The sequence below is a fragment of the Taudactylus pleione genome, unplaced genomic scaffold, assembly GCF_031769625.1.
Source record: "Taudactylus pleione unplaced genomic scaffold, aTauple2 ptg000399l, whole genome shotgun sequence".
Classification (NCBI taxonomy): Eukaryota; Metazoa; Chordata; class Amphibia; order Anura; family Myobatrachidae; genus Taudactylus; species Taudactylus pleione.
In genome coordinates, this window is record NW_028284801.1 from 3643565 (window position 1) to 3669893 (window position 26329).

General features: G+C 45.4%; 1 protein-coding gene across 1 annotated transcript; it reads left to right on the forward strand.

The window, feature by feature from the left end:
• The first annotated feature begins 13741 nt into the window (after positions 1–13741).
• EEF2 (eukaryotic translation elongation factor 2) lies at positions 13742–24726 on the forward strand. The gene is made up of 15 exons (XM_088446479.1): positions 13742–13847; positions 15215–15429; positions 15600–15781; positions 15855–16066; positions 17130–17308; positions 17678–17783; positions 18702–18815; positions 18919–19057; positions 19263–19458; positions 20711–20969; positions 21201–21308; positions 22280–22633; positions 23212–23394; positions 23474–23606; positions 24186–24726. The coding sequence occupies exons 1-15, from the start codon at positions 13845–13847 to the stop codon at positions 24377–24379; spliced, it is 2577 nt and encodes an 858-aa protein (XP_088302605.1). The 5' UTR covers positions 13742–13844; the 3' UTR covers positions 24380–24726.
• Positions 24727–26329: the final 1603 nt, after the last annotated feature.

Here is a 26329-nt window from a genome sequence, read left to right on the forward strand (position 1 = left end):
CGCCCCCTTTTCCGATGACCACGCCCCCTTCTCGGGCGCGCGCTCAGGCATGCCCTCTCTAGCTCCGGCGCCCTGCCTGCCGCCGGAGCTAGAGGGAACACTAGCTGGGTATACATAAAAACACACCGTCACCATATCTTCACACACAATATGAACACAGAGGCAAAAGAAATATAATACCTGGTGACGTACATAAAGCCACTCAGTTAATCAGTGAGACAACTGGCTTTCAAGTTTTAGTCGCATTGGATCCCACCAGGATCGCTCGGGGTACATTAAATTTTAGATATATCCAGGAACTTGCTAAATTGATAGATAATATCACCGAGATGTACGATGACACATTCAGGTATACAGGGAGAGAATTGCAAGCATACAAGAAATAACTGGTGCAACACAGGCTAGTGCTGAATTATTTAACTGCTGTTACTGGAGGATATTGCGTAACATTGGCCACCCAGTTCGGAGTAAAATGTTGCACCTATGTCACCAATGATACAAGCGACCCCAAGGAGGTGATAGACCGTAAGATGGATGAAATTCTGCAGCTAAAATGGGAGTTTTGTAAGAACCATAACGCTTCAGTGGCTGAAGTAGGGGAGAAGATAGAAGGATGGGTTTCATGGCTGAACCCAGTGAAATGGTTCTCAGGTCTAGGGGAATGGGTCCAGGAAGTGATCGCCAGTATAGGCAAATTCTTGATCCTTATAATAATTGTCATCATAATAATTGTCATATGCGTCCGGTGTGTTCCTATTGTGTTGAAGTGTGGAAAATGTAAAAACAGAGTAAAACGTAAGAACGAAACTATGATGGTGGTCAGTAATGTGCTTGCGTGGGTTTCCTCCGGGTACTCCGGTTTCCTCCCACACTCCAAAAATATACTGGTAGGTTAATTGGCTCCTAACAAAATTACCCCTAGTGTGTATGTGTGTGTGCATGTGGTAGAGAATATAGATTGTAAGCTCCACTGGGGCAGGGACTGATGTGAATGGCCGAATATTCTCTGTAAAAGCGCTGCGGAATATGTGTGCGCTATATAAATAACTGGTAATAATAATAATATGTATACCGAGGTAAATATAGAACTGCATTACAACCCTGAACTAGGAAATACTATCGTTTGATGTATTATATTTAGACATGCATAGAATGTATTATTGAAATGTTATTTATAGAACACCTCAGATAATGTAAAGTCTCAATTCCCCTTCAAGACTGCTGTTATAAGACTGGTGCATTCCCACACCTGTCATATGATCTTCCAAGATCCGCGGTGTGTGTATAATAGTAGTTTTATGTCCCCACCCAGAGACACATTATTGATGGATTAAGAACCACCTTGTGCCATCCCACAATAACACTAAATAATATGTAAATGTAAGCCTCAATTAAATTCTAATAGCAGATTGTGATAGCATGTTTGCTATCAAAGGGTGGACTGTCGAAGCTGAGTAATTGGCTGAGACAAGTTCAGTTTAAAATTGAATCGCGGTGACGCCATCTTGTGACTGGCCGCAAGACGCCATCTTGAAAATAAGATCGCAAGACGCCATTTTGCGAATGGCCACCTAAGCGCCATTTTAGATAAACTCACATTTTAGTACATGTGGCGATAATACTATTAGTACCATGCGATTGCATCTCCCATCATTCCTCATATACACAATAATACGCATAATAGCGCTGTTGACTAGTCGCATATTAGCGAATGCACAAGACCCCGAATGAAAACACCGTTTAGTAGCTAAATGCGCATGCATCCGCACCAAGTTAACTAGCGTCTTCATATCAAACCCCGTACACTCACACATTACATATTCACTTACAAGGTTCCATTAGTTTTAAGATATACAATTTAAGTTGTTTCAGTTAATATAAACGCTGTGAAATAAAGCTATTTGATAACTAAGGTTTTATACATGCTAAACAAGCCGTGTTTGGTTTCGTACTGATGCGCACTCTTTCCACAGTATTCCGGTGTTATCGGTGGGGAGATCGCATCATGCATTCTCGAGTTATGGATCGCAGAGACTTCAAGCAACAAAATGTATTAACTGTTAGGATGTTACAGGGGGCGGGAAGGGAAGGACCCCCAGCTGTTAGAGGCAGAGAGAGTCTATTTGAACCAGCCTGTTAAATGCTCCGTAACAGATGGATCCCCCTTGGGAACCAATAGCATCAGCAACAAACATCTCTATTGTTTTGTCTATTCCTGGGGGGTATAAATATGTGTGCTCAAACACTGGGTTTTTAGTCTTCGTGCTGCATGCTGATAGACGAGGGGTTTCTTGCTGATGCCTAACACCTGGTACTGGAAGCGCTGCATATGTATACTGTACTTGGGTCTGTATAATTCCTTTTTGCGCCTAAATTGTGTCTGAATCAATTGCGTGTAAGTGTCTGAACTTCTACTTGAATAATACTTGTGCTTTGGAACCACAGATTCCAGGTCTAAGTCTTTATTTACTGTATGACTGCGTACGCAAATTAGCGTTATCCTTAGAAGGTATAGGCAGGATATTAGAAGGTATAGGAAGGTGTGTATAGAGGTTCTGATCCAGTATCGTTACCTGCCACTCAGTACCTTGGGCTGCCTTTGCTGGGCGAACGAGAGGGATGCGATCACAGTGTGTACTTCACGCACATGCAGAACGAAACGTGCACATGCGCGTACGCAGAACTTCGGGCCGCTTGTGAACGTACAGTGCGAGCGAGTGGCTCTGAATCAGGCCCTAAGTCCGTGACAGTGAATCTGATAATACCCAATCTAGAACCTTTTTTAAAGGGGACTATGGGCCTGATTCAGACCCGCTCGCAAGCGCTATGCACTCGCAAGCGGGTCGATGTTAGGCCACTGCGCATGCACACTTCGGAGCCGGCTCCGACATGCGCATGAGCGAGACCCAGCTAGCGACGGGCGTTCCGTCGCTCCAGGTCTCACACCAAAAGGGGCCGGCTGTCGATTTTGATCGACAGCTCGCACCATTTTGGAGGCGTGGCGTGGGGGTGGCTTCACAAACGGAGGTGTTCCACAGTGATGTCAGTGGGAGAGCTTCCGGTTCTATTAGAGCCAGAAGCTCTCTGGGGCTTGCGGCCACGAGACCCTACCACAAGGGTCTCGTCGCAAGCCCGATGGCGACCATCATCCTGGCCACTCGCAATAGCTGTGGGTGGTCACCCACAGCTATGTGAGCGGCCAGGGGGCCGCTACAAAAAAAAAAAACGCCCTGATTCAGAGCGAGCGCTCTTTCAGAGCGTCCGGCTCTGAATCAGGGCGTATGTTCAATCATATCAAATACAAAAATCAATGAGGAGGTGTCAACATGCGGTCCTATGAACCAGGTAACTGTGGGGCTGATTTAGCGGTGGATGCTGTTTTGACATTTTTGCAGATTGCCGATGGTTGTAGGACTTCTCATGTGTCAGAGACGCAGTGTGCATGTGCCTCCATACAGCTGCAACAATGGCCATAGTGCCCTGTAAGCAGCAGCATGTCAATCATTTACTCCCACCTCATAATCAGGCCCAAAATAGGTTTATTTTATTATGTACAGAGGGCCTGATTTAGAGTTGTACGCAAACCCAATGCTTTACATACAACACTGATGTTTGGGGATCTGTACTACGCATGTGCAGATCTGTGTCTGCGACGAAGGTTGCATTGCCTCCTAAGAACATGCTGCGGCTGTTTGGGGGTGGGGAAGGGGCCGTGACACAGAGTCACAGACAACAGAGGCATGTTGGCCCCCTTTTCTGGGCATGCTGAAGCTTCACTGGCCTTAGCAGCACGCAGCATCGGATCAGAGAAGCCGGCAGTGGGAGTCTTATTATTTAATTCGTAGGCAGCTAGAGAAGCCTCAGCATTTTAGGTCAGACACTGCTTTTGCATATTGTAGATGCAACGGCTGTGCTAAAGCGTACAACATACAATCATGCTCGGTTAACAATTCTAGATCTACAAATTTTAAACTGTTGTTCCAATTTTGTGGGCTGCTTATTGGTCCTAATTACCAGTCCTTGATGTACCTCACTATAAAATAGTAGTTGCTTGATGTACCTTACCATGATCTAGAATTCTCTTGTAGAGTATATCCTCGTTTAAGGGGCTAATGGCAGAACCATAATAATAATAATGGGCCTCATTCAGAGGTTTATGCGATGCCCGTCACCACATCAATCCCTTGCGCAGCGGAGTTGCGGAAATATGCCAATGACTCAGCTGCCATCTTGTGAACATGGGAAACATCTGTTGCACATCAAACCTCTGAGCAAGCCTATAATGCATCTGAATGAGCATCTGACCTAAGACGCTGGGGCTTCTCCAGCTGCATACGAATTGGCAGAGGCTCACTAGAGCACGTCCAGAAAACAATCCCAACACTCTTCTGTTTTTCTAGCTACCCCCCATTACCTCTCCCAAATGCTGATTACCTGCCACTCACTTTGCAAATAAGGGCCTGATTCGAATCATACGCAGTACTCAATCTTCGCATGTGCAGAATAGGTCCTGCGTGATCACTTACAGTCTCTCCTCAGCTGCAGCATGATTGACATTTGGGGGACTGAGACCAGGACCGTTCTACAAAATGAGGGCGTGTCGTCGGACGTACACTTCTGGGATCCAGTTGCAGCGGCCAGTCTGAGTAAGCTTTGGCCCTTAGCCAATGGCTGCAACCATCGCAATGGAAATCCGAAACTGCGTCTTTGGATGCAGCGCTCGGATCGCACATGCATGCAAGAGGAGTCTATTTCCTACAGATGCCTCCTCCTGCATTTGCATTTTACTTGTATGCCGCTTCCCTGAGGCTATGCAATACCGTCAATAACAGAATCAGGTCCTAAATTCTCTCTGTGACTGTTGTAGCTAATCAAGTGCCGCATGTGAGCAGTGCAGCGCAGTGACAAAAAAAATCGATGCACTGTGTCCATCATCGACATTGCGTCCACCTCTGAATCAGGTCCATTTTGTAGATCCACATTAACATAATTTTTCACTCAACATTATGTTTACACATATGCACACAACTGATTTTTAGTCCTATCAGTATATTGGGACTAATACATAGTGGACGCAGCTGTGAATATTGGCGGTCACCCTTTGCAAATGCTGCTACAAAGTCCTTTTCTGGTATGAATGTAGAGGGACTGAGAACCTCACTTTCAGCAGAGTCAGAGTCAGTGAAACCACACCTGCCAAAGGGCTGCTGCAAGTGTTGATGAGGCAAACGATCGCGGCGTCTAAATAATGACCAGTGGTATTACAGCGTGCAGCTATACAGAAAGTGGGCATCTCAATCTTAGCACTAACGCAGGTTACCACATCAGGGGAAGGGCGAAACTGAAATATTCATATTATCTCAGATGTGAGTCCGGCCACAGATACAGGAGTGGACTCAGCAGACAATCAGGTCTTATACGTTTTTTAGCACTGTATTATGTTTTTACCACAATAAGAGTCACCCCTCTATTCTTTTATATTTTTCAGGTTCTCAGTGTGATTTTTACAAGTTTGGCTGCTATCCTATATCTGTGGATTTACCCTAGGTACTTTATTTGGAGGACATTTTTTTTTATAATTTGTACATTGGTACACAGGGCCTGATTTGTTACCAATCGCAACTGCATGAAGACTACACAGACCCATTGCAGAGTGATTATTATTTATTTATATGGCGTTACAAGTGTTCCGCAGCGCCTTACAAGGTACATAACCAAAAAAGTGACTTACAGTAAAATACAATACAATGAAGGACAAGGACATGGATAATTACATAATACATTGATACATTGGTGGCCATAACACCCAATTAAGCAACAGAGCACCAAGTGCTAGGTGTCCTAGTGGTGAGTAAGAAATTGATGACAGTAAAGTAAGGAGAAGCACAAGAGGGTAGAGGGCCCTGCTCGCAAAAGCTTGGGAGCGGCAGACAGATGGGCATAATACAGGTGGAGAAGACAGGGAGGAGGGAGAATGTAGTAGCAAGTTAGGATGAGAGCTGGAAAGCATTGATGAAGTAGTGGGTCTTGAGAGCCCGTCTGAAGGATTGTAGAGTCTGATGGGGAGAGGGAGAGAGTTCCAAAGGTGGGGAGCAGCATGGGCAAAGTCTTGGAGGCGGAAGTGGGAGGAAGTAATCAGTTGGCATGAGAGGCGGCGTGCATTTGTTGAACGAAGAGGGCGGACAGGAGAGTGAAGGGAGATGAGGTCAGAGATGTAAATGGGAGAGGAGTATGTGAGGGCTTTGTAAGCGAGTGTGAGAACCTTGAATTGGGTTCTGAAGGGGAAGGGGAGCCAGTGGAGGGCTTGTAAGAGAGGGGAGGCAGATGTAGAGCATTTGGAGAGAAAGATGAGTCGAGCGGCAGCATTGAGGACAGACTAGAGAGGAGAGAGATGGGAGTTGGGGAGGCCAGACAGGAGGTTACAGTAATCCAATCTGGAGATGACCAGTGAGTTTATTAAGGTCTTAGTAGCATCCTGGGTGAGAAAGGGTCTGATCCTGGAAATATTTTTAAGATGGAAACGACAGGACTGTGAGAGGTTCTGGATATGTGGTTTGAAGGAGAGGGATGAGTCCAGGATAACTCCAAGACAGCGCACTTTGGGACTAGAGGAGATAGTTGTGCCATCAATTGATAAAGAAATAGTGGGAAGTGAGGTTATGTGGGAGGGTGGGAAGATGATCATCTCAGTCTTAGACATATTAAGTTTAAGAAATCGCTGGGACATCCAGGAAGATATAGCAGAAAGGCAGTTGGAGATACGAGTGAGGAGAGAGGGAGAGATGTCAGGGGAGGAAAGGTAGATTTGAGTGTCATCAGCATAGAGATGATAATGGAGGTCAAAAGAGCTGATGAGTTCACCTAGAGAGGACGTATAGAGGGAGAAAACGAGTGGTCCAAGAACAGAACCTTGGGGAACACCCACTGTGAGAGGATGTGGGGGGAGGGGGGGGGGGAGATAAGCCATCAGAGGAGACAGAGAAGGATCGATCAAAGAGGTAGGAGGATAGCCAGGAGAGGGCAGTGTCACGTAGACCAAGGGAGCGAAGGATTTGCAGCAGGAGAGGGTGGTCCACAGTGTCAAAAGTAGCAGAAAGGTCAAGGAGAATGAGCAGAGAGTAGTGGCCTTTGGATTTGGCAGCAAGGAGGTCGTTGCTGACTTCAGTGAGGGCAGTTTCTGTGGAGTGGAGAAAACGGAAGCCAGAATGAAAAGGATCAAGGAGGGAGTGGGAGGAAAGAAAGGTGGTAAGGCGGTTGTAAACAATACACTCAAGGAGTTTGGATGCAAAAGGGAGGAGATGGGTTGGTAGTTGGAGAGAGTGTTAGGATCAAGAGTAGGTTTTTTAAGAATGGGGGAGACAAGGGCATGTTTGAATGCAAAAGGGACAGTGCCAGATGAGAGGGATAGATTGAGGAGGTGGGCAAGATGGGAACAGGCACAGGGAGAGGTAGTGGAGACGTGAAGGGATAGGGTCAAGGGGGGAGGTGGAAGCTTGGATAATGGCCATGACTTCCTCTCCAGATACATGGGAGAAGGATGTCAGTGTAGGTAAAATGGAAGGGGAGGGATGAGCCGGGAACGGAGTTGGTGAAGCGCTGGGGAACTGGTGGGATATGATATCCTGATGTATGGAGTCAATTTTAGATATGAAGTAGGAAGCAAAGCCAAGGGCAGAGAGCAAGGAGGGAAGGCAACGAGGGGGTGGGCAGAGGAGAGAGTTCAGGGTGGTGAAGAGATGCTGGGGATTTGAGGACTGGGAGGAGATGAGGAGCTTGAAATATGACTGTTAAGAGAGGGAAATGGTAGCACTATAGGATGAGAGCATAAATTTGAAATGGAGAAAATCTGCCATGCAGCGTGACCTTCTCCACTGTCGCTCGGCGGTTCGTGAACACTTTTGCAGATATCTGGTGCATTTGGAATGCCAGGGTTGAAGTGTGGATCTGCGAGGGTAAAGATTGCCAGAGCAATAGAGTCAAGAACAGAAGTAAGGGAGGCATTGTATAGGGAAGCAGCTTGTTCAGGGCAGGAGAGAGAGAGTAAAGGAGAGAGAAGCGAGTCAAGTAGGGAAGAAAAAGAGACGGTGTTGATAGTCTCAATGTTACGCCTAGTGATAGTGGCCTTAGAAGGTAGAGGAGGGGAAGGAGAGAGGGATAAGTTAAAAGAGAGAAGGTGATGGTCAGAGAGGGGGAATGGGGAATTGGAATAATCAGAAATATCACAACGGTGAGTAAAGACCAGATCAAGCGAATGCCCACTCACTTGGGGGGAGGAGGTCCATTGGGAGAGACCAAATGAGGGTAAGGTGTTTGGAAGCAGAGGATTCAGTGGGGATATCAATTGGAATATTGAAGTCACCTAGGATAATGGAGGGAAGGTCTGAGGAGAAAAAGTGAGGGAACCAGGAAGCAAAGTTGTCAAGGAATTTGGAGGAGGGCCAGGGGTATGGTAAATGATAGCTACTCGCAGGTGTACTGGTTGGAAAAGACGTATAGCATGAACCTCAAATGTAGGGAATGTAAGGGATGGTTCAGGGGTATAAGTGTGATGTTCTGGTTTTGTTGTGGACCCGGGGTGGTAATAGGAGCAGACACTGAAGCAGGTTTAAAAGTAAATGTGGAGTTTTTAATGAGGGGTTTAACAGACATGAATATGGTAAAACAGAAAGTCCGGGTATAGCACTAAAGTGCACTTGGGAGCTGGAGTGAGGCAAATAGGAAAAAGTCCAGTTAGTGACAGGCAATGGAAATTGTCCAGGTAGTGACTGGTTAATAGAAAATGTCCAGGTAGTATCAGACAAGGGGAACTGTCCAGGTGGTGACTGATTAATGAAGAGTGCTGACTGAGGAAGAAATATCCAGCAAGTGTCAGTGGAGGTAACTGCAGGGTGAATAGCATGACTCAGGTACTCAGGCAAGGGGAAGGTAATGGAGGATGAAGGGTAGTCCAGCGGGGTTGGAGCAGACAAGCAGGCAGACAGGTACCGTTTCACAGGTAACAGGTGGTGAGCACAGGGAACTCTCAAATATGCTGAGAAACACGTTGCACTGGCAATGAAGTGAGGCTCTGAACCTTCCTGAATACCAAGTGCTGTGCCGTTACTGGCCAGAGAGACCATGTGACAAACCAGGATTGGGCGAGCAAATCACATGGCCGGAGGCAAGATGGTGGCGCCCATGCCAAAGGGAACGGAAGCACTGCCAGGCCTCACCAGCCCAACGTGACAGCATGCCAGCGCAGAGCCAATGCCCCCCGCCACACACCAGCACCACCGCCAGACGCCCCCGCCACAGTGACCTCACAGGTAATACCCGTCAACCACCATGCCGAGAAACCCTGGTCGTGACAATAAGTTGGTAGGTGTAACCAGGGGATAGGACACCAACACCACCACCATGATGACCCCCAGGCTGAGGGGTGTGAGAGAAGGTGAGGCCCCCCAGAGGAGAAAGCTGCAGCAGAAGTGGTGTCAGAAGGTGAAATCCAGGTTTCAGTAATGGCTAGGAGATGCAAGTTGTTGGAGATGACAGGTCATGGGTGGGAACCAGTTTATTACAGACCGATCTGGCATTCCAGAGGGCACAGGATAAAGGGACAGTGTTTGTGGGAGACATGTGAATGAGATTTTCAGGATTACTGTAACGAGTATGTGAGATTAATTTTGGGGACAGAGATGAATATAGTGGAGAGATTGTGCGGGCACCAATGCTGGGAAGGGAACCTTTAGGTGGTGAGTAGGGAGGGAGTTTAACGAGATGTGGATGGAGGTGGGATGAGGTGTCATGGAGAGGAGGGTTGGAGGAGAGATTAGCAGTGGGGTAGTAGGACCATGGTGGGGTAGAAGAGAATGCAAGTGTAGTAGTGGGAGAGGAGAGGAAGGCAGACAGAGGAGGGGAGATAAGCAGTGATTGCGGTGAGCCAAAACAAATGTGGGTCCCAGGGACCCCTCACTTTAAAATATCTGGGTCCTACCTGACATTTTCTGGGTCCCATCTAAATCCCATGAAGCACACAGTAGATGACATTGGCCCCGGTAGGAAAAAAAACACACACATTGACCACAGTAGGAAAATAAACACCAAATTGGCCCCAGTAGGAAAAAACTAACACATTTGCCCCACACAAAGAAAAAAACACACATTGGCCTAGATAGGATAAAAAAATATATAAACACATTGGCCCCCACAGGACAAAATATAAACACATTGGCCCCCACAGGACAAAATACAAACACATGCTCACAAAGGCTGGGTGGGCAGAGGTATATATGGGGACGGTGGGCAGAGGCACACATTGGGGGCTGGGGCAGAGACACACATTGGGGGCTGGGGCAGAGGCACACATTGGGGGCTGAGGCAGAGGCACACATTGGGGGCTGAGGCAGAGGCACACATTGGGGGCTGAGGCAGAGGCACACATTGGGGGCTGGGGCAGAGGCACACATTGGGGGCTGGGGCAGAGGCACACATTGGGGGCTGGGGCACTGGACAAAGACACACTTTGGGAGCTTTCAGTCGGCTCTGCAGCACTGTACATCGGCGTGGTGAGAAGTCTCTGGACGTTCCCTGCTAACCACACTGAGCTCAGCACGGCCGGCGCACTGTAGTGACAGGCAGCCAATCTGATGGTCTGCTAGGCTACCTGTCACAGAAGACACTCCATGCTGCCAGGCCGGCGTGTATGGACAACCGCCAGGCAACTCCCCCTCCCCAGGTGCAGGGCCTCCAAACACACCTGGTGGCCCTGGGTGCGTCTCCCGGCGGCCACCGCCGCGCAGCGCCCACTATTGTACTTTTGTGCAGCCGCTCAGAGTTTTACCTGGGAACTCGGGAAGGAGATGCTGCCTTGCTGCTGCTCCCGGGCGGTGGGCGTGGCCAGACATAATGTGTTCGGAGCGTGGTGGGCCGGCCGGTGTCTGACAGGTGAGAGTTAGCCAGAGTTTGGGAGAGGGGACACGACACGGTGGTGACTGAGAAGACGCCGGCGGCTATTGGTTGAAAAGATGCCGCCGGCGGTGATAGGCTGCTGCACCCAGCATAGCCCCACACAGCGGGTCCTGCAGGACCCGCTGAGTTTTTAAAATCGGGTCCGCACTCCCTATAGCGCATAAATATGCGCTATAGCGCGTATTTTGCGAACCCTGGAGATAAGGGAAGGAGAAGGTGAATGAGACAAGGGGAAAAGAATAAAGGTGGAAGAAGGGGGCAGAGCAGAGGATTAGCTAGACACTGAGTGAGGGTGGAAGTGGAAGAAAACATGGTCATGGTGTCGCAGAGGTGGTTAGGGGGAGGAAAACTGGAAGAAGGAATAAAGTAAGAATGTGAGTGACAGTGCAGGAGATTTGCAGAAAAGCAAATGAGAATACAGTGGATAAAAGGTGTCTGCACAATAACAAAAGTTTATTATTGAGGGGAGTAAAAGTGGAGATTTAATAGGTGGAGAAAATGAATGTTGAAGTAGACTGTTTTAGAAGCTAGATTACATGTGGCAGGTCATAGGACTTAAGCTGGCCACACACTAGGCAAACTTACATCCAACTAGTTGATTGGTTGGAATGAAAATCTGGTAAGGGATGAAAGCAAATGACAGTCAGCAATTTGCTCCCAAATGCTGGAAAATGGACTAAAAACTGTTGTTTGAACAAATTGTTTAGATCAAATATTTAACAAACTTGTCTGACGACCATTTTCATCTGTTTTCTGGCATTTAGGATAGGGATGTGCAGGCTCGGATAGGTTCGAGTTTGCACGTGGAGTTCGGATTTTTCCCTCCAAAAAAACGGAACTCAGAACGAGGCAAAACGTCATCTTACATGGACGAACATCATCATTCCTGGACCAGGAATGATGATGTTCGTCCATGTAAGATGACGTTTTGCCTCGTTCTGAGTTCCGTTTTTTTGGAGGGAAAAATCCGAACTCCACGTGCAAACTCGAACCTATCCGAGCCTGCACATCCCTAATTTAGGAGCAAATTGCTGATCATCAGTTACTCCCATACGTTACCAGATTTTCATTCCAACCAATCAACTAGTTGGCTGGTTGAATGTAAATTGGTCTAGTGTGTGGCCAGCTTTAGGTAACAAGACATTATTTCTAATGCTGGGCATACACTCTACAATTGTCTGTCAGATATCTGTCCAATCTGGCTGGTTGGAATAAAAACCTGCTAGGTATGTATGGGAGCAAATAACAATAGAAATTTGCTTCCAAACACTAGAAAAGGGACCAGATTTTCCTTACCACCAGACAGATATCTGACAGATAATTGTAGAGTGTATGCCCAGCATAAGAAGAAAACTGAAATTGGTACAGAATACAGTGAGCTATGAGGTCTTGTGTAATCAGAGAGCGAGGACAACGTTTAGCAAGTATAGTGTTAAGTTCTTAGAGTGAGCAAGCAGAATCCAGTGAATAATGTCCTGGCAATGCTGACATCCGATGGTTGTATTGAATAAGTAGTTTTTGAACTCTAATTTCATGATGTTACTTTGTCCAAATGTATAGATTTCTGGTGGATTTTGCTTGTTATCCTTCTGTTTGACTTTGGTTTAACGGCAAAATTATGTTTAAATTGCATTTTTAATTTCACACTTCTATACTGAGCACTACAGCCATATTGAGGCTCATAAATAATGAGACCTAGAATGTGTATGCAATGACTACAAACAACCCCCAGTCCCCACCCACTGGATAGCTAGCAATAAATGTAATTAAACAAACAAGCAAGAAATACCACAAAGCTAAGAACTGGATCTATACATCAATAAACTAAAGGAAAAAAACATATGTTTGAGATATTTCACAGCAATGCCTGGTATGTCTTTAAATAATAATCAATAGATAATTGCAGACAGCAAAATAAAGTTGCAGCAATGCATGGAAGTGACCATTTGGAGGTGGTGACGGGGGGCAGCCGGTGAAACACAGGCATGCCAGTGTGTTTGAACGCCGTTACAGGGGCGTGCATATATTATTCCCCTTTTACACCGTAGCTAAAACCCGGGTTATTGCAGGGTTAACTCGGGCAGCTCCCTGGTGTAAAAGGGGAGAGGGTTGGTTCGCCGGGTCGAGTGACCTGGCAATCCAACCCAGGTAAATAGCAGGGATTAACACGGGCTAGGCCCGTGAAACCCTGCTGTGAGAACAGCGCACTCCGGGTCACGATGACCTGGAGTGTGCTGCTAGCTTGCCAATTGGTCCGGCATCAGTGGCGCTTGGAGATGACGTCATCTCCATGCGTCCACTTTCACGCCGGGAAAGCCGGGTCTATGCAGAACCCGACTCCTGTGTGAGCGACGCCGACTCTGGAATATCCCAAGTAGGCGCCGGCTAAATTCCGGGTCTGATTCGGATAGGGACTCTGAACCAAGCAGCAGCATTGAGATGAGGTTATATATACAAAAGCACACACACATACTTGATACAATTTGAGTGTATATGCACAAATATTATAATGTGTTCCCTCAGTGTAGACCCATCTAATACACAGAGCAGCCTTTTAGGTAATCTAAAATGTAGAAATAAACGATTACTACAGGTTTCAGGCTCCCATAGGATTTCTGTCTTGGAGGGTGATGGGAGGGAGCGTTCCCTCTCGCGTGACACGGGTTCCTCATCAGGGCTCGCGACGGGGCGGCGGCGATCGCACCGTTGACGTCACAGACATGCGCAATGGACCCCACGTGCTCCACCTTCTCCCATGTCACGTTACCGCGCCGGCGCTGCCCCTATATATGGCGTCCTGCTGACGTCAGCTTTCTCTTCCGCCTGTTTGTCTGCTGTGAGGCAGGCAGTCCGCTCCGGCTTCATCCCGTGAAAAGAATCCATCGCCATCCGCCAAAATGGTAAGCGGAGGCCGGCAGCCCCAGCACACGGGAACCTAAGGCGGCGGCGCTGGTGGCCATTTCCGCTGTCTGGTGTTTCTTCTGCCCGGTTTCTGATGCCGGTGACGGACAATAACCGCGGGCCCGGGAAGCCATTGCTCACCCCCCCCCTTGTTTGTCGTGTCTTAGTGGCGCATCCTTGTGTTATCCTGGTAGTGCGGTGCCCACGGGTGGATATGTGACATCTGCTCCCTCCGTGCGGCGTTACCCCCGGGCCGGCTCACGTAGGACGGCTGTCGTATGAGGCGGGTGCCGGGTTGCGCTGCTGAGTGCGCTGCGGCCCTAGTGCCGGCTCCTCTACCGGGGACACGTCACCACAGCGCTCCCCGTGCTGGCAGTCGCATGCGGCAGCGGGAGAGCGGCCCCGTTACGTAACTGCTGCTGTGCCCGCTCAGCTGACGACGCCTGTAGTGTTGAGCAGAGTGCGCACTGTGGGTGTAACCTCTCCGCCTGATGCTGCAGCACCTTGCACAGCCTCCGTGATGGAGGGAAGGGCCGGCTGCTGAGTGCCCGGGGAGGTGCCCCATCCTCAGCGTGATCTGTATTTTGCTCTCTGAGCAGTAACTAAAGCAAAGTATCTTATGGTGGCCCTGTGAGCCATGAAGCGAACAGCCAGCCCTAGTGCACATAATGCACACATGCAGCGCACGCATGGTTCGCAGCACTATGCAGGGAATGTTTTAGGCACTATTGTCAATCACTGCCACAGTTCATATGATCCTTTATAACATGGACACCTTTAGGGGTTTTTTTTTTTTTTGTCAAAAGCCAGTTGAACTACCAGTGTTCTTGGGGTGTGTGGAAAGAAGCCAATGCAAACATGAGTACAAACTTCACATATATGGCTCGTGACTGGGAACTGAGCGCGTGACCTCATTGCTGTGTGGGAGTAATGCTAATAACTACGCCACCCATAATGTGCTGGATTTGTGGATTTATTTCCTATCAAATATTCAGTGTTCCAGAAGCTAAGAATGGGGTTTGCTATGTAATGGTTCTTGCAGGAGGGGAAACATCTGTATAGCTGAACTGTACACGATGCTTTGTGTAGTGTTCTGGGTCTATCGCCCTATATTAAAGCACTGGATAGACCCTCCATCAGTAGACGGCAAGCTTTTTGGGCACTAAATTGTATGGTATATGTTGGCTTTCTTTTTAAGATTTATTTTTTTCATGATCAACATATCCCTGATGTGTACTTGTGAGCCGTGAACTTTTAACACTGGGTCCAAGTTTTCTGGCTTCATGCTTCAAGGGGTCTTGTGAGGTGATTTTGGTGCCTCATGGTTATCTTCCTGATTCCATGTCTTGTATAATGTTCCTTTCAGGTGAACTTCACGGTAGATCAGATACGTGCCATCATGGACAAAAAGGCGAACATCCGTAACATGTCGGTCATAGCCCACGTGGATCACGGAAAGTCTACTCTGACAGATTCTTTGGTGTGCAAGGCTGGCATTATTGCCTCTGCCCGTGCTGGTGAGACACGGTTTACTGATACTCGTAAGGATGAGCAGGAGCGGTGCATCACCATCAAATCTACGTAAGTAGCTCTTTGAGTAATTAACTTACAAAAATCATGAGATCACTATTTTGTGTATAAAAGTTTCAGTATAATTTAACTAGCATCTGCCTTGTGGGCTAATGCTTAATGTAATAGACAGGTCTTGCTTTGAACAACTTTGGCATAAACTTTCAGTATTCAATTTGCAGTGCCATCTCCCTGTTCTACGAACTTTCTGAGAATGACTTGGCTTTCATCAAGCAAAGCAAAGATGGCTCTGGCTTTCTCATCAATCTGATTGACTCACCTGGCCATGTTGACTTCTCCTCTGAGGTCACAGCTGCTCTTCGTGTTACTGATGGAGCGCTTGTTGTTGTGGATTGTGTGTCTGGTGAGTTTTGTAACACTTTTCTATTTGCTCAATAAAGTGAGTAGCAAGTTAACTGTTTAATTTTTCTGAACAGGTGTGTGCGTACAAACGGAGACCGTACTTCGTCAGGCTATTGCAGAGCGTATCCGCCCTGTGTTGATGATGAACAAGATGGATCGCGCACTCCTGGAACTGCAACTAGTACCAGAAGAGTTGTACCAGACATTCCAACGTATTGTGGAGAATGTTAACGTAATAATCTCCACCTATGGTGAAGGGGAGACTGGCCCCATGGGAAACATCATGGTGAGTTTTTAGACCATGCCTGAGTAATTTTACTAAAGGCATGGTGACTGGGCAGTAGTAATATTCAACATCATTCTGAATTACATCTAGTGGGATGACCTTAAGTCATGTTAGTGTGACTGCTAGTAAATACAGGATTTGTGGGCAGATCCAGTTATTGATCAATCTATTACTGGGGTGGCTGAACTTTTGTGACCTAGGATCTACTTTCCATTCACTTAGCGGTTATCTACAAGCATCAATGGGCCTGATTCAAAGGTGGAAGCTATGCTGGTGTCTGTGCTGCTGTGTATCTCTGTACAATGGGAGTTGCTGGCATTAGACTGCACATATTTGCAGATGTAAATCTGAAAAATTGTAACAGCGAATAAATTGTCCACCTCTGAATCGGGCATTATGCTTCACACAAGCGCACAGAGTTTGTTTTCCCAACAGCTCTCGCATACATAAAATGCAGCTATTAAATAAAAATGTACAAAAAATACATCCAGTCTTGCGTACAGTTGCCACAAATCTGCAATCTTACACCCACCTCCACCCCTAATACCATAAACTTGTAGTTATCCTGCTTAATTTATCTGGTTTATTTAATTAAATCTGTTATTCAGTGCCTGTGTGTGCCAGGGATCTTGGGCTTGAAGGTGCATGGTACCATAGCAGGAGACTACCCTGGCAGCATCACTCTGCAGCACCTTTACCACACAACCACTCCTCACACTACCTCAGGGAAAGGCTCTGGCACTTGCAGAAAGTTTACTGCTAACAGTCCAAGGATGTGCTTGGCTCTGTGTGCTCAGCAGCTCCCCATGGCACTCGCTCCACAGAATGCCAACAGTGGCTTGCTCCTTACAGCACATGGGTGATGTCCTGTCACCCATGTGCTGCACTACTCGGAGTTGGCTGATGTCTAATTTGGCCTCAAGGGACTTCTAAACTGTTATCTAATTATTGGCTAAATTGGGTAGCACCTGCTATCTAGTGCTTAAACTGTGTACAGGACCTACAGGTTACCTGTTATCCAGCAACCCACTTTCATTTGACTTTAGCTTCCTTCCGCCTTTAGATTGACCCAGTTCTTGGAACTGTTGGCTTTGGCTCTGGACTACATGGCTGGGCTTTCACCCTGAAACAGTTTGCTGAGATGTATGTGGCAAAGTTTGCTGCAAAAGGAGAAGCTCAATTGGCACCAGCAGAGCGTGCAAAGAAAGTGGAAGACATGATGAAGAAGCTGTGGGGTGATAGGTGAGTTTGTTTCTCAATTATTGGAAGCCATTAAAGTGGCCTAAGCTGGCCGTACACTGTGCGATTTGCCCCTTGCCATGCGGTGGGGGATACGACAGCTGACTGTCGGGCGGTACCCACACAGTGCGATTGGCTGGCCAACTGTCCGATATGCTAGCACTCTCCTCCCCCACCCCCATGGGAACGCACATCGCAAGCCCAGATCAAGTGAACATGCAGTGCAATGTACGACCCAACGGTTGCGCTCACTCATGCCCATACACTGTACAATATAGCAGCAATATCATACCAATCTGTCGGATCGGCTGCTTTATCGTGCAGTGTATGGGCACCTTTACTGTGTTCACATATTTATACCTTTCTGTTTAGATACTTTGACCCATCTAATGGAAAATTCAGCAAGTCTGCAATAAATGCTGAAGGCAAGAAACTTCCAAGAACCTTCAGTCAACTCATTTTGGATCCCATATTCAAAGTGAGTGTGGTTTAGTTCATAACAAAGTAGTCTGTGCCACTAAAATGTTAATGTTCTCTTATGCAGTGCTCTGCAAGAATCTCTGGCTCAACATGACAATGATGTTTAGGTTGGCTGGAGTGCAATTGACTAGAATAACTACAGGTTGAGTCTCCCATATCTTAAATGCTTGGGACCAGGGCTATTTTGGATATCGGAATATTCTCTTTTTTGGAATATTTGCATACCATAATTAAATATCTTGAATGGGAGCCAATTCTAAACTGAATGCTTTTGTTTTATTATACACCATATACTTACGGCCTTAAGGTCATTTTATACAATATTTTAAATGTTATGGCTTTGTGTACATGTCATACAGCTCTTATATACACACAGCCTGGAAGGTTATTTTTAGGGGTGAGCGGGTTCGGTTTTACTCGGATCTTTTTATTGGCTATCGCCGAATACGTGTTTTGGGTAGCGAATGAAATCGAGCCGAAATTGCGGTAAAGTGGCGATAAGAACCGAGTAAAACCGAACCCGCTCACTTATTTTTACTTTTTTTTTTTTATTATTTTTTATTTTGCCTTAAACAAAGATGGCATACATGTAACAATCAGAAAGCAAAGGTTTCTCTAACTGTCATGCTTAAAATATTCCATATTTTGGGATATTTGGATATCTGAGACTCTACCTGTATCACTCCCAGATTTCTAACTGCAAGACTAATGCCTATATAGCGGTTTTAAATTAATGCCCCCTTAACTGATTTATTAATCAGCATGATGTGTGACAGATGATGACTAAACACTTCTTCACTTTGACCTGACAAACAGCTGAAGAAATGTAAAAAAAAAAATCTGAATGTCTATAGATTTTAATTTAACTTTTAAAGGGTTTCTGAATACATAGTAACTACAAGTGTTTCTTAATCAGGTATTTGATGCCATCATGAACTTCAAGAAGGAAGAGACTGCTAAGTTGATAGAAAAATTGGACATTAAGCTGGACAGTGAGGACAAAGACAAAGAGGGCAAGCAATTGCTGAAGGTAACTTATTTTACTGCTTTGTCTTGTATAATATGCTTATTTCAGCTCTGAAACTGCTCTATTGTGTTCACCAAATATTGACCTTCTCCAAACAATATTACAGGCTGTCATGAGACGCTGGTTGCCTGCTGGTGAGGCACTTCTGCAAATGATAACCATCCACTTGCCTTCACCTGTGACAGCCCAAAGGTACCGCTGTGAGCTCTTGTACGAGGGGCCTCCAGATGATGAAGCTGCCATGGGTAAGTGTCTTGAAACCTACTGTGAACTGGGCATTCCTGCACCACTGCTGTGCTGCCTTAGTTCTTGGTGGACTAAACAAAACATGACTTAAATGTTTGATTAAATTTAAGATGGGGTAACAGATTGGCTGGCTAGATTAGCCAATGAGATTTCAACTGTCTTTGTTCCTAATTTAACAAGCTGTATTTGTTTACTTTAAAACAGGTGTTAAGAACTGTGATCCCAAAGGACCCCTGATGATGTACATCTCTAAAATGGTGCCCACAACTGATAAGGGCAGATTTTATGCTTTTGGGCGTGTGTTCTCTGGTGTTGTGTCTACTGGCCTTAAAGTTAGGATTATGGGACCAAACTTTACACCAGGAAAGAAGGAGGACCTTTTCCTGAAGCCCATTCAAAGGTTTGTGTTGGAGACAAGTGAAGTAGTGCTGCTAGATTGCTTTGTAATGGTGGCTGTATGTAAGTTAACAACTTACCTGGCATGGTCTCATCAGATGCAACTGCACCAGCCTGGGCTTTACCTGACATGGCCACCTTTGATGCAACCAGTCAGAAATGCACAGAGATGATCTTCCAGGAGCTGGTAGTGTCAGAGGGACCTCCCTGTACCCACATTTCCACCCCAATGTGTCTAGATCACAGGTTCTCAAACTGTCCTCAGGACTCCAAATAGCGCATATTTACATCATAATCATACAGTTGTTCCTGATTTTCTGTAGTGCATACACTGAACGATATGTCTAGTGTAGTAATCTCCCTCATCCCTGAACATGGCCAATCTGTCATCGGCAGATTGACCGGCTTGTTCAGGCGATTGATGTCGGAAACAAACAGCGGGAGCGCACATTGCTTGTCATTTCTGTCAGTATAGTGCACGATTAATGAGCGATTGCGATGTCGTAATCACTTATTAAAATCACCTAATGGATATGTGGCTTCATAGAATTATAAGTGATTGGCTCCACAGTGAAACTTTTTTAAAATTTGTCAGATTACACCTGTGCATCTGCTATGTGACCTGGAAAATGTGTTTTGTAGGGTCCTGAGGACTGAGTATGAGAACCTCTTGTTTCAATCACTGACCAGCAGTGATCAGGCATCCCACTGGTACCCTCTCCTGCCAGCTCAAGTGCAACTGAGTGTGCACTAGAAATAGCAGCTGCTGCTCTGCCCCAATATATACTATCAGTGATCAGGAAGTTGTGTATTGTACCTCAGTCTTTGCCCACTGCTCTGTGTCCCCCCACCTTATGTAAATGGCTATTTCAATGCAATTTCTTTTTTTTTGCAAAATAGCCATTTAAACGAGATTTAAACTTATTTATGTGCAGTGAGAATAAATAGCGTTGCAGCGATGTAGCTTCTGGGTTAATAGCCCAGAGCTATTCCATGGCTTGTCTGCTCATACCCTTCTGAGGGTGTGCATAGGAATGTGACTGGTGTCTTGGGGCAACTGTGAACTTACCACATGCAGTTTACAGTGACTAGGCCCTAGGTATTGCATTAAGGTGCAGCTTTTGGGTTAAGTGCTGGGTGCAGTGCAGTCAATTGAATACCTCCTGGGCCCTTAACCTGGAAGCAACATGCATATGATAATTGCATCACCCCTTCATTCCAAGAAATATTACAGCTTTACCATCTTTTCACTCCAGGACTATTCTGATGATGGGGCGCTATGTGGAGCCCATTGAGGATGTACCCTGTGGTAACATTGTTGGTCTAGTAGGAGTGGACCAGTTTTTGGTGAAGACTGGAACAATCTCCACTTTCGAACATGCACATAACATGCGTGTCATGAAGTTCAGTGTGAGCCCTGTGGTCCGTGTTGCTGTAGAAGCAAAGAACCCTGCTGACCTGCCAAAATTGGTTGAAGGTCTGAAGCGTCTGGCTAAATCTGATCCTATGGTGCAGGTAAGAATGAATCTTGGGCTATTGTTCATATGCTAGTATCCTTACATTTGTTCACCTTTTACAGGTCTAAAATGGCACAAAAGCTTACTTCTATAAATGGTTAAATTACATGATGCCGATACATAGTATGGTCATTTCACTTGAAATGGTGACATAGTTGAAGCACTCGTTATATTTTCAGCTACTGCATATAATCTGCTGCCTGTGACCACTTTAATTTTATCTTGCAAGTGCATCATTGAAGAGTCTGGGGAACACATTATTGCTGGAGCTGGAGAATTACACTTGGAAATTTGTCTGAAAGATCTGGAAGAGGACCATGCTTGCATTCCAATAAAGGTAACTTAACAATAAGCTGAGCTAAGCATCTTCAGATGCTCACATAACCTGCCAGTTGGCCTCGAGTCACTTGCACAATAAGCTACATTGTGCAGCTCTAACTTACAATATAAATTAACTGTCTAACAGAACAATGTACCTGTAAGCTGAAGTTGCATGCGGGTAGGTGATACATATTCATTCCTGTAAGGTTACTTTGACCAACAAATTGATGGGCTTCAGTATACTGGTTATCAGCTGAATTAAATGTTTTTTTTTTTGTTTTTTTTTAAGGGAGTTTACACTCACCCAAAGCAGATAGAAAATGCATTTGTAGTGTTGCTTTCAAAACCAGGCATGGGCACAAGGCACTTTGGTTTCCCATGCACCACTGGTAACGTGAGGCTCACGCTCTGCTAGCTTTTAAAGCTGGGTACACACCTAGCAGATGTATCTGCAGATGATGGTTCATACACTACACAGCCATAATCTTCAATCTGTGTCAGCGTGTCCCGCTGGCTTTTTGTCATGCTGTAATCCCCTCCCAGCGGCTGCTAGTGTAAGGGTAGTCAGCTGATCACTCGTACACATGGCATAATGGACAGATATATCTGCCATCGGCTATGCAGCACAGCCGACTATGTCTGACGTCATTCAGACATATTGCTGGCCGACTGGCATACAATATATTGGCCGATGAGTTGATCAGCAAATATCTGCCAGTGTACCCAGCAGAAGACAAGAGTCTGTCACTCTTGCTTGTGTCATGGACAGATGGCTTCTAAAGTCTTAACTTCATTTTTTTTTTTTTCTTCATGACAAAGATTTAACATTGGCCAGGCATAATCCAATTGTCAGAATAAATCTGATTATTTTACATAACGATCAATAGTGTGACCGTGAAGTGCTACATCATTGAAAATGTTAACTGTTTGTTCAATACATGAAGTTACAAATACTGTGGCTTAACTTCGTGCTTCTATAATTTATAGAAATCTGATCCAGTTGTGTCTTACCGTGAGACTGTGAGTGATGAATCCAGCGTACTCTGTCTGTCAAAGTCTCCAAATAAGCACAACCGTCTCTACATGAAGTCACGTCCATTCTCTGATGGCCTGGCTGAGGATATCGATAAAGGTGATGTGTCGGCACGTCAGGAGCTAAAGGCTCGTGCTCGTTACCTGTTTGAGAAATATGAATGGGATATTACAGAAGCCAGGAAGATATGGTGTTTTGGTCCTGATGGAACTGGCCCAAACATACTTGCTGATGTCACCAAGGGAGTCCAGTACTTGACTGAAATAAAGGACAGTGTAGTGGCAGGCTTCCAGTGGGCCACCAAGGAGGTAGGTGTTAAGCAGCCAAGCAAGATTTTTATTGCTTCAATAATACATTGGTCTACATCAGTGGTTCTCAAACTTTGTCCTCAGGATCCCACACAAGTCATTTTCCAGGTCTACTGGCAGGTGCTCACTGATGTTTTAAACAAGTGAAGCTAATTTCACTTTTGATCCTCTGAGGAGACAGGAAAATATGCAGTGTTTGGGAACCTCTTGTCTACATTACTGTGTTCAGGGAGGAAGTACTTGTTAATTACCTGTAATTTAAAGCAATCGTGGAGCAGTTAAAGTGCAATAAATCCAACCATGCCCAATGAGCTTTTATGGGTTAAATACTTGACCTTTATACTTCTACAGCAGAGCAACACTGACATTGATTAACTTTTTGAATGGTCATAATCTGAAGTCTCTATCTGCAGGGCTAGACTTGGAAAGACTTCTTTGCTGTTTCCTGAGCTTTAACTTTGATGGCTTCACCAATGAACCAGTCTAGCACTTGTCTAATTTCACTGCTCTTAAAGTAAAAATTGTGTGAAAAAGACCATGGTTTTCCATCTTGATTGGATTAAATGTTTGTTTTTCAGGGTGCCCTTTGTGAGGAGAACATGAGGGGAGTTCGGTTTGATGTCCATGATGTGACCCTTCATGCCGATGCCATACACAGAGGCGGTGGACAAATCATCCCCACTGCCCGTCGCTGCCTTTATGCTTGTGTACTAACTGCTCAGCCCCGCCTCATGGAACCAATCTATCTTGTGGAGATCCAGGTCAGTATAGGTTATGTTCTCTTCTAACAGTACATGTACAGTAACTGCCGTAGTGATTACAGCATATATTCTATCACAGTGCCCTGAGCAAGTTGTGGGAGGAATCTATGGAGTCTTGAACAGAAAACGTGGACATGTGTTTGAGGAGTCACAAGTTGCTGGCACACCAATGTTTGTTGTTAAAGCTTACTTGCCTGTCAATGAATCATTTGGTAAGTTCATTCTTTGCACTGCACCCTCTTTAGTGGTGTTGGGAATGTGTAACTAATTACAATATATGTTGAGACATCCAATGCTGAGTTGCTACAGTAGGTATAATTTAAACTTTAGTAAAGTATGGAAGTCTGAGCATTTCTTTATAAAGTAGCACTGGTATTGGTGGAATGTGTTTTCTGCAGTACCAATCATATTGCCATTTAACTGCATAATGTCCTATATTTAGAATACACTTCCTGTATTCTACAAAGTCTTCCAAGCTATTCTGTACAATATTGGAGCCTACTGTAGGAAAGTTTGGTCACTTGAATGGTGGTTCTTGCTGTATAAAATTTAACCTATAACAACAAGGTTTGGAACATGCATTGTGTTTAAAAAAAAAAAAATGAACGTTACAGCACCACTTTAAGAATATGCTTTCTACATTGTTGAACCTGTACTCATTGGGTCAAATGTAATTTAATTTTATATTTAAAAAATACACAAAGTAAAGTGAGCATAGAACTAAAGTAGTTATAGTTGGACACTGTCTTCATGTAAAATGTTTAACTTAATTTTTTTTTTTTTCTTTGCAGGCTTCACTGCTGATCTGCGATCAAACACTGGTGGCCAAGCCTTTCCTCAGTGTGTGTTTGACCACTGGCAGGTTCTTCCTGGAGATCCATTTGATGCCACCTCAAGGCCCTGCCAGGTTGTTGCAGAAACCCGTAAAAGAAAGGGTCTTAAAGAGGGTATCCCAGCTTTGGATAACTTCCTGGACAAGCTGTGATCATCCTTTGGCAGCCTGAAAATCACCTGGAGATGTGGACTTAAAATGGCAAATGTCAGCTTTCTCAGTATGGCCCACCTTCATTTTGCAACTTACAAGAGATTTCTTCCTTGGTCTAATGTCCAGGATTTTCTTCCATCTTGGTGCCGTAACACACATATTTATTAGGAAAATCTATTCTGGGTGTATCCCCCTGTTCATATAAAAGATTAGGTTTTGAATCACAAGTGCAAGAATAATGGGGCTGTTCACGGGAGTCTGACAAAACAAGATTGGGAATCCTGTACCTTCACAGCATGAATATCAGCATTGTATTAGTGCCATTAAAAAACTTATATTTCAGCTTTGCCATGTCTGCTAATTATATATTTTTTTCCTATGTCTTACTGAACATTATTACATTGCTAATAGAAAATGGAGTTCAAGCATCCAGAAATGATTGCACAAATGGGGTCGAGTTATGCGTTGAGTTAGAAAATTAAGTGGCTGTCGCAATACTAGGTTTAGTAAACTCATTGCCAGTCACTTCAATAGTTTGATTAAAGCTAAAGCACATTAAAGTTTACCTGGAACTCTCCCATGAGACAACCGGTGCTCATTGAATATCTGCAATAATATACTTGTCTGCACCCTCTGCTTAGTCAGCATGTTTGGTCACTTATAGAATCTTGTTAAACTAGGGAAGTTTTGCCACGTAAAACAGACTGATGTAACAAATGGGCAAAAGCTGCAAGATAAAGCTACCATGAGTAATTTGTGACCTCTGACTGATCCAGACTTGAGGTGTTTTTTTTTTGTTTTGTTTTGTTTTTTTTCGTTTCTATTGGTACTTTACGTTTTTTATGGTAAACAAGTTCTAGGACATGGATCAATCTCGTTGCTTATTGGGTACAATTTGATAGCAAGCAATGTTATGTCTTAAACGTGCAATAGCTACAGTTTATGGTACAGAATGAAATAAGTTTAGTTCTTGATAGGGCAATATGAACAATGGAAAGCACACAATACATTTATTGAACTCTAGATTGCAAAGCATGTCCTAGATAATAATTAACTACTTTTTTTTTTTTTTTTTTTCAGGGTCCATAGGCTCCACAGGGAGACCTTGGGCTGTAGGTTGGATCTAGATCCTGGGCACCACATTATTCCCAGGATGCACTGGTCCAGCCTCCCTAGACCCTGTCCTGAACCAAAGGCATTTCAGTTATAGTTGGTACCTGGCAGGAGTCACTTAACACAGGTGGGCTGTTTCTCAGTCCCACAGCTAGTTTTATTTTGATTTGGATAGTTTTTCTTCCATCAGAGCGGGCAGCAGCAGACTGTCCATAGGTCATCTGCACTGCCGCTCCGGTACCCCACTGGCGCCACAACATCAGTACCAATCTGTGCTAGACTTGCCCTGCGGGACATCCCTGACTGCAGCCGGACGTACGGGGACAGGTAAGAGCAGGGTCACTGCTTGCGGTCACCCGCATATTAGCAGTCCTATGTCTGGTCTCTGGGGACAGATTAAGTGCTGACTGTGGAGGCAGGCACACAATACTCTGCACTTCACTAGACCACCAGGGACTTTTATTTGGTGGAGCCAGTGTCCTGGGGGTTAATAGTCAGCCAGGGGAGATGGCATTCATGGTTTTTAGCGGCTCCTCCCCTCAGCGTGTTTTTCCACTGCTGTCTGACTTTGCTGAGCAGTTTCCTCCTGGGGGCATGCCCCCTCTGAGGTCTCTGGTGGCCATTTTCTTGGAAGGTGTAATTCCAGATCTCAGGCCAGGGTGTTATCCAGTCCCCCCCTGCATACCTCCTCCCTTGGGTTGGTGTATGCAGCACTGTAGCCTTCCCAGACACTGAATCTGAGCAGTTGATTGTAGTGCCACTTTGCAGCATACTTTCTGCATTGTATGTGACTTATGCTAACGCTGCCTGTCTTTGTTTTCTAACTGAGCATTTCTA

Coding starts and splice junctions, on each gene's coding strand:
- EEF2 (XM_088446479.1), top strand. Junction 17,784..18,701: donor TTTTGGATCCCATATTCAAA/GTGAGTGTGGTT, acceptor TTTCTTAATCAG/GTATTTGATGCCATCATGAA. Junction 22,634..23,211: donor TCCAGTGGGCCACCAAGGAG/GTAGGTGTTAAG, acceptor TTTGTTTTTCAG/GGTGCCCTTTGTGAGGAGAA.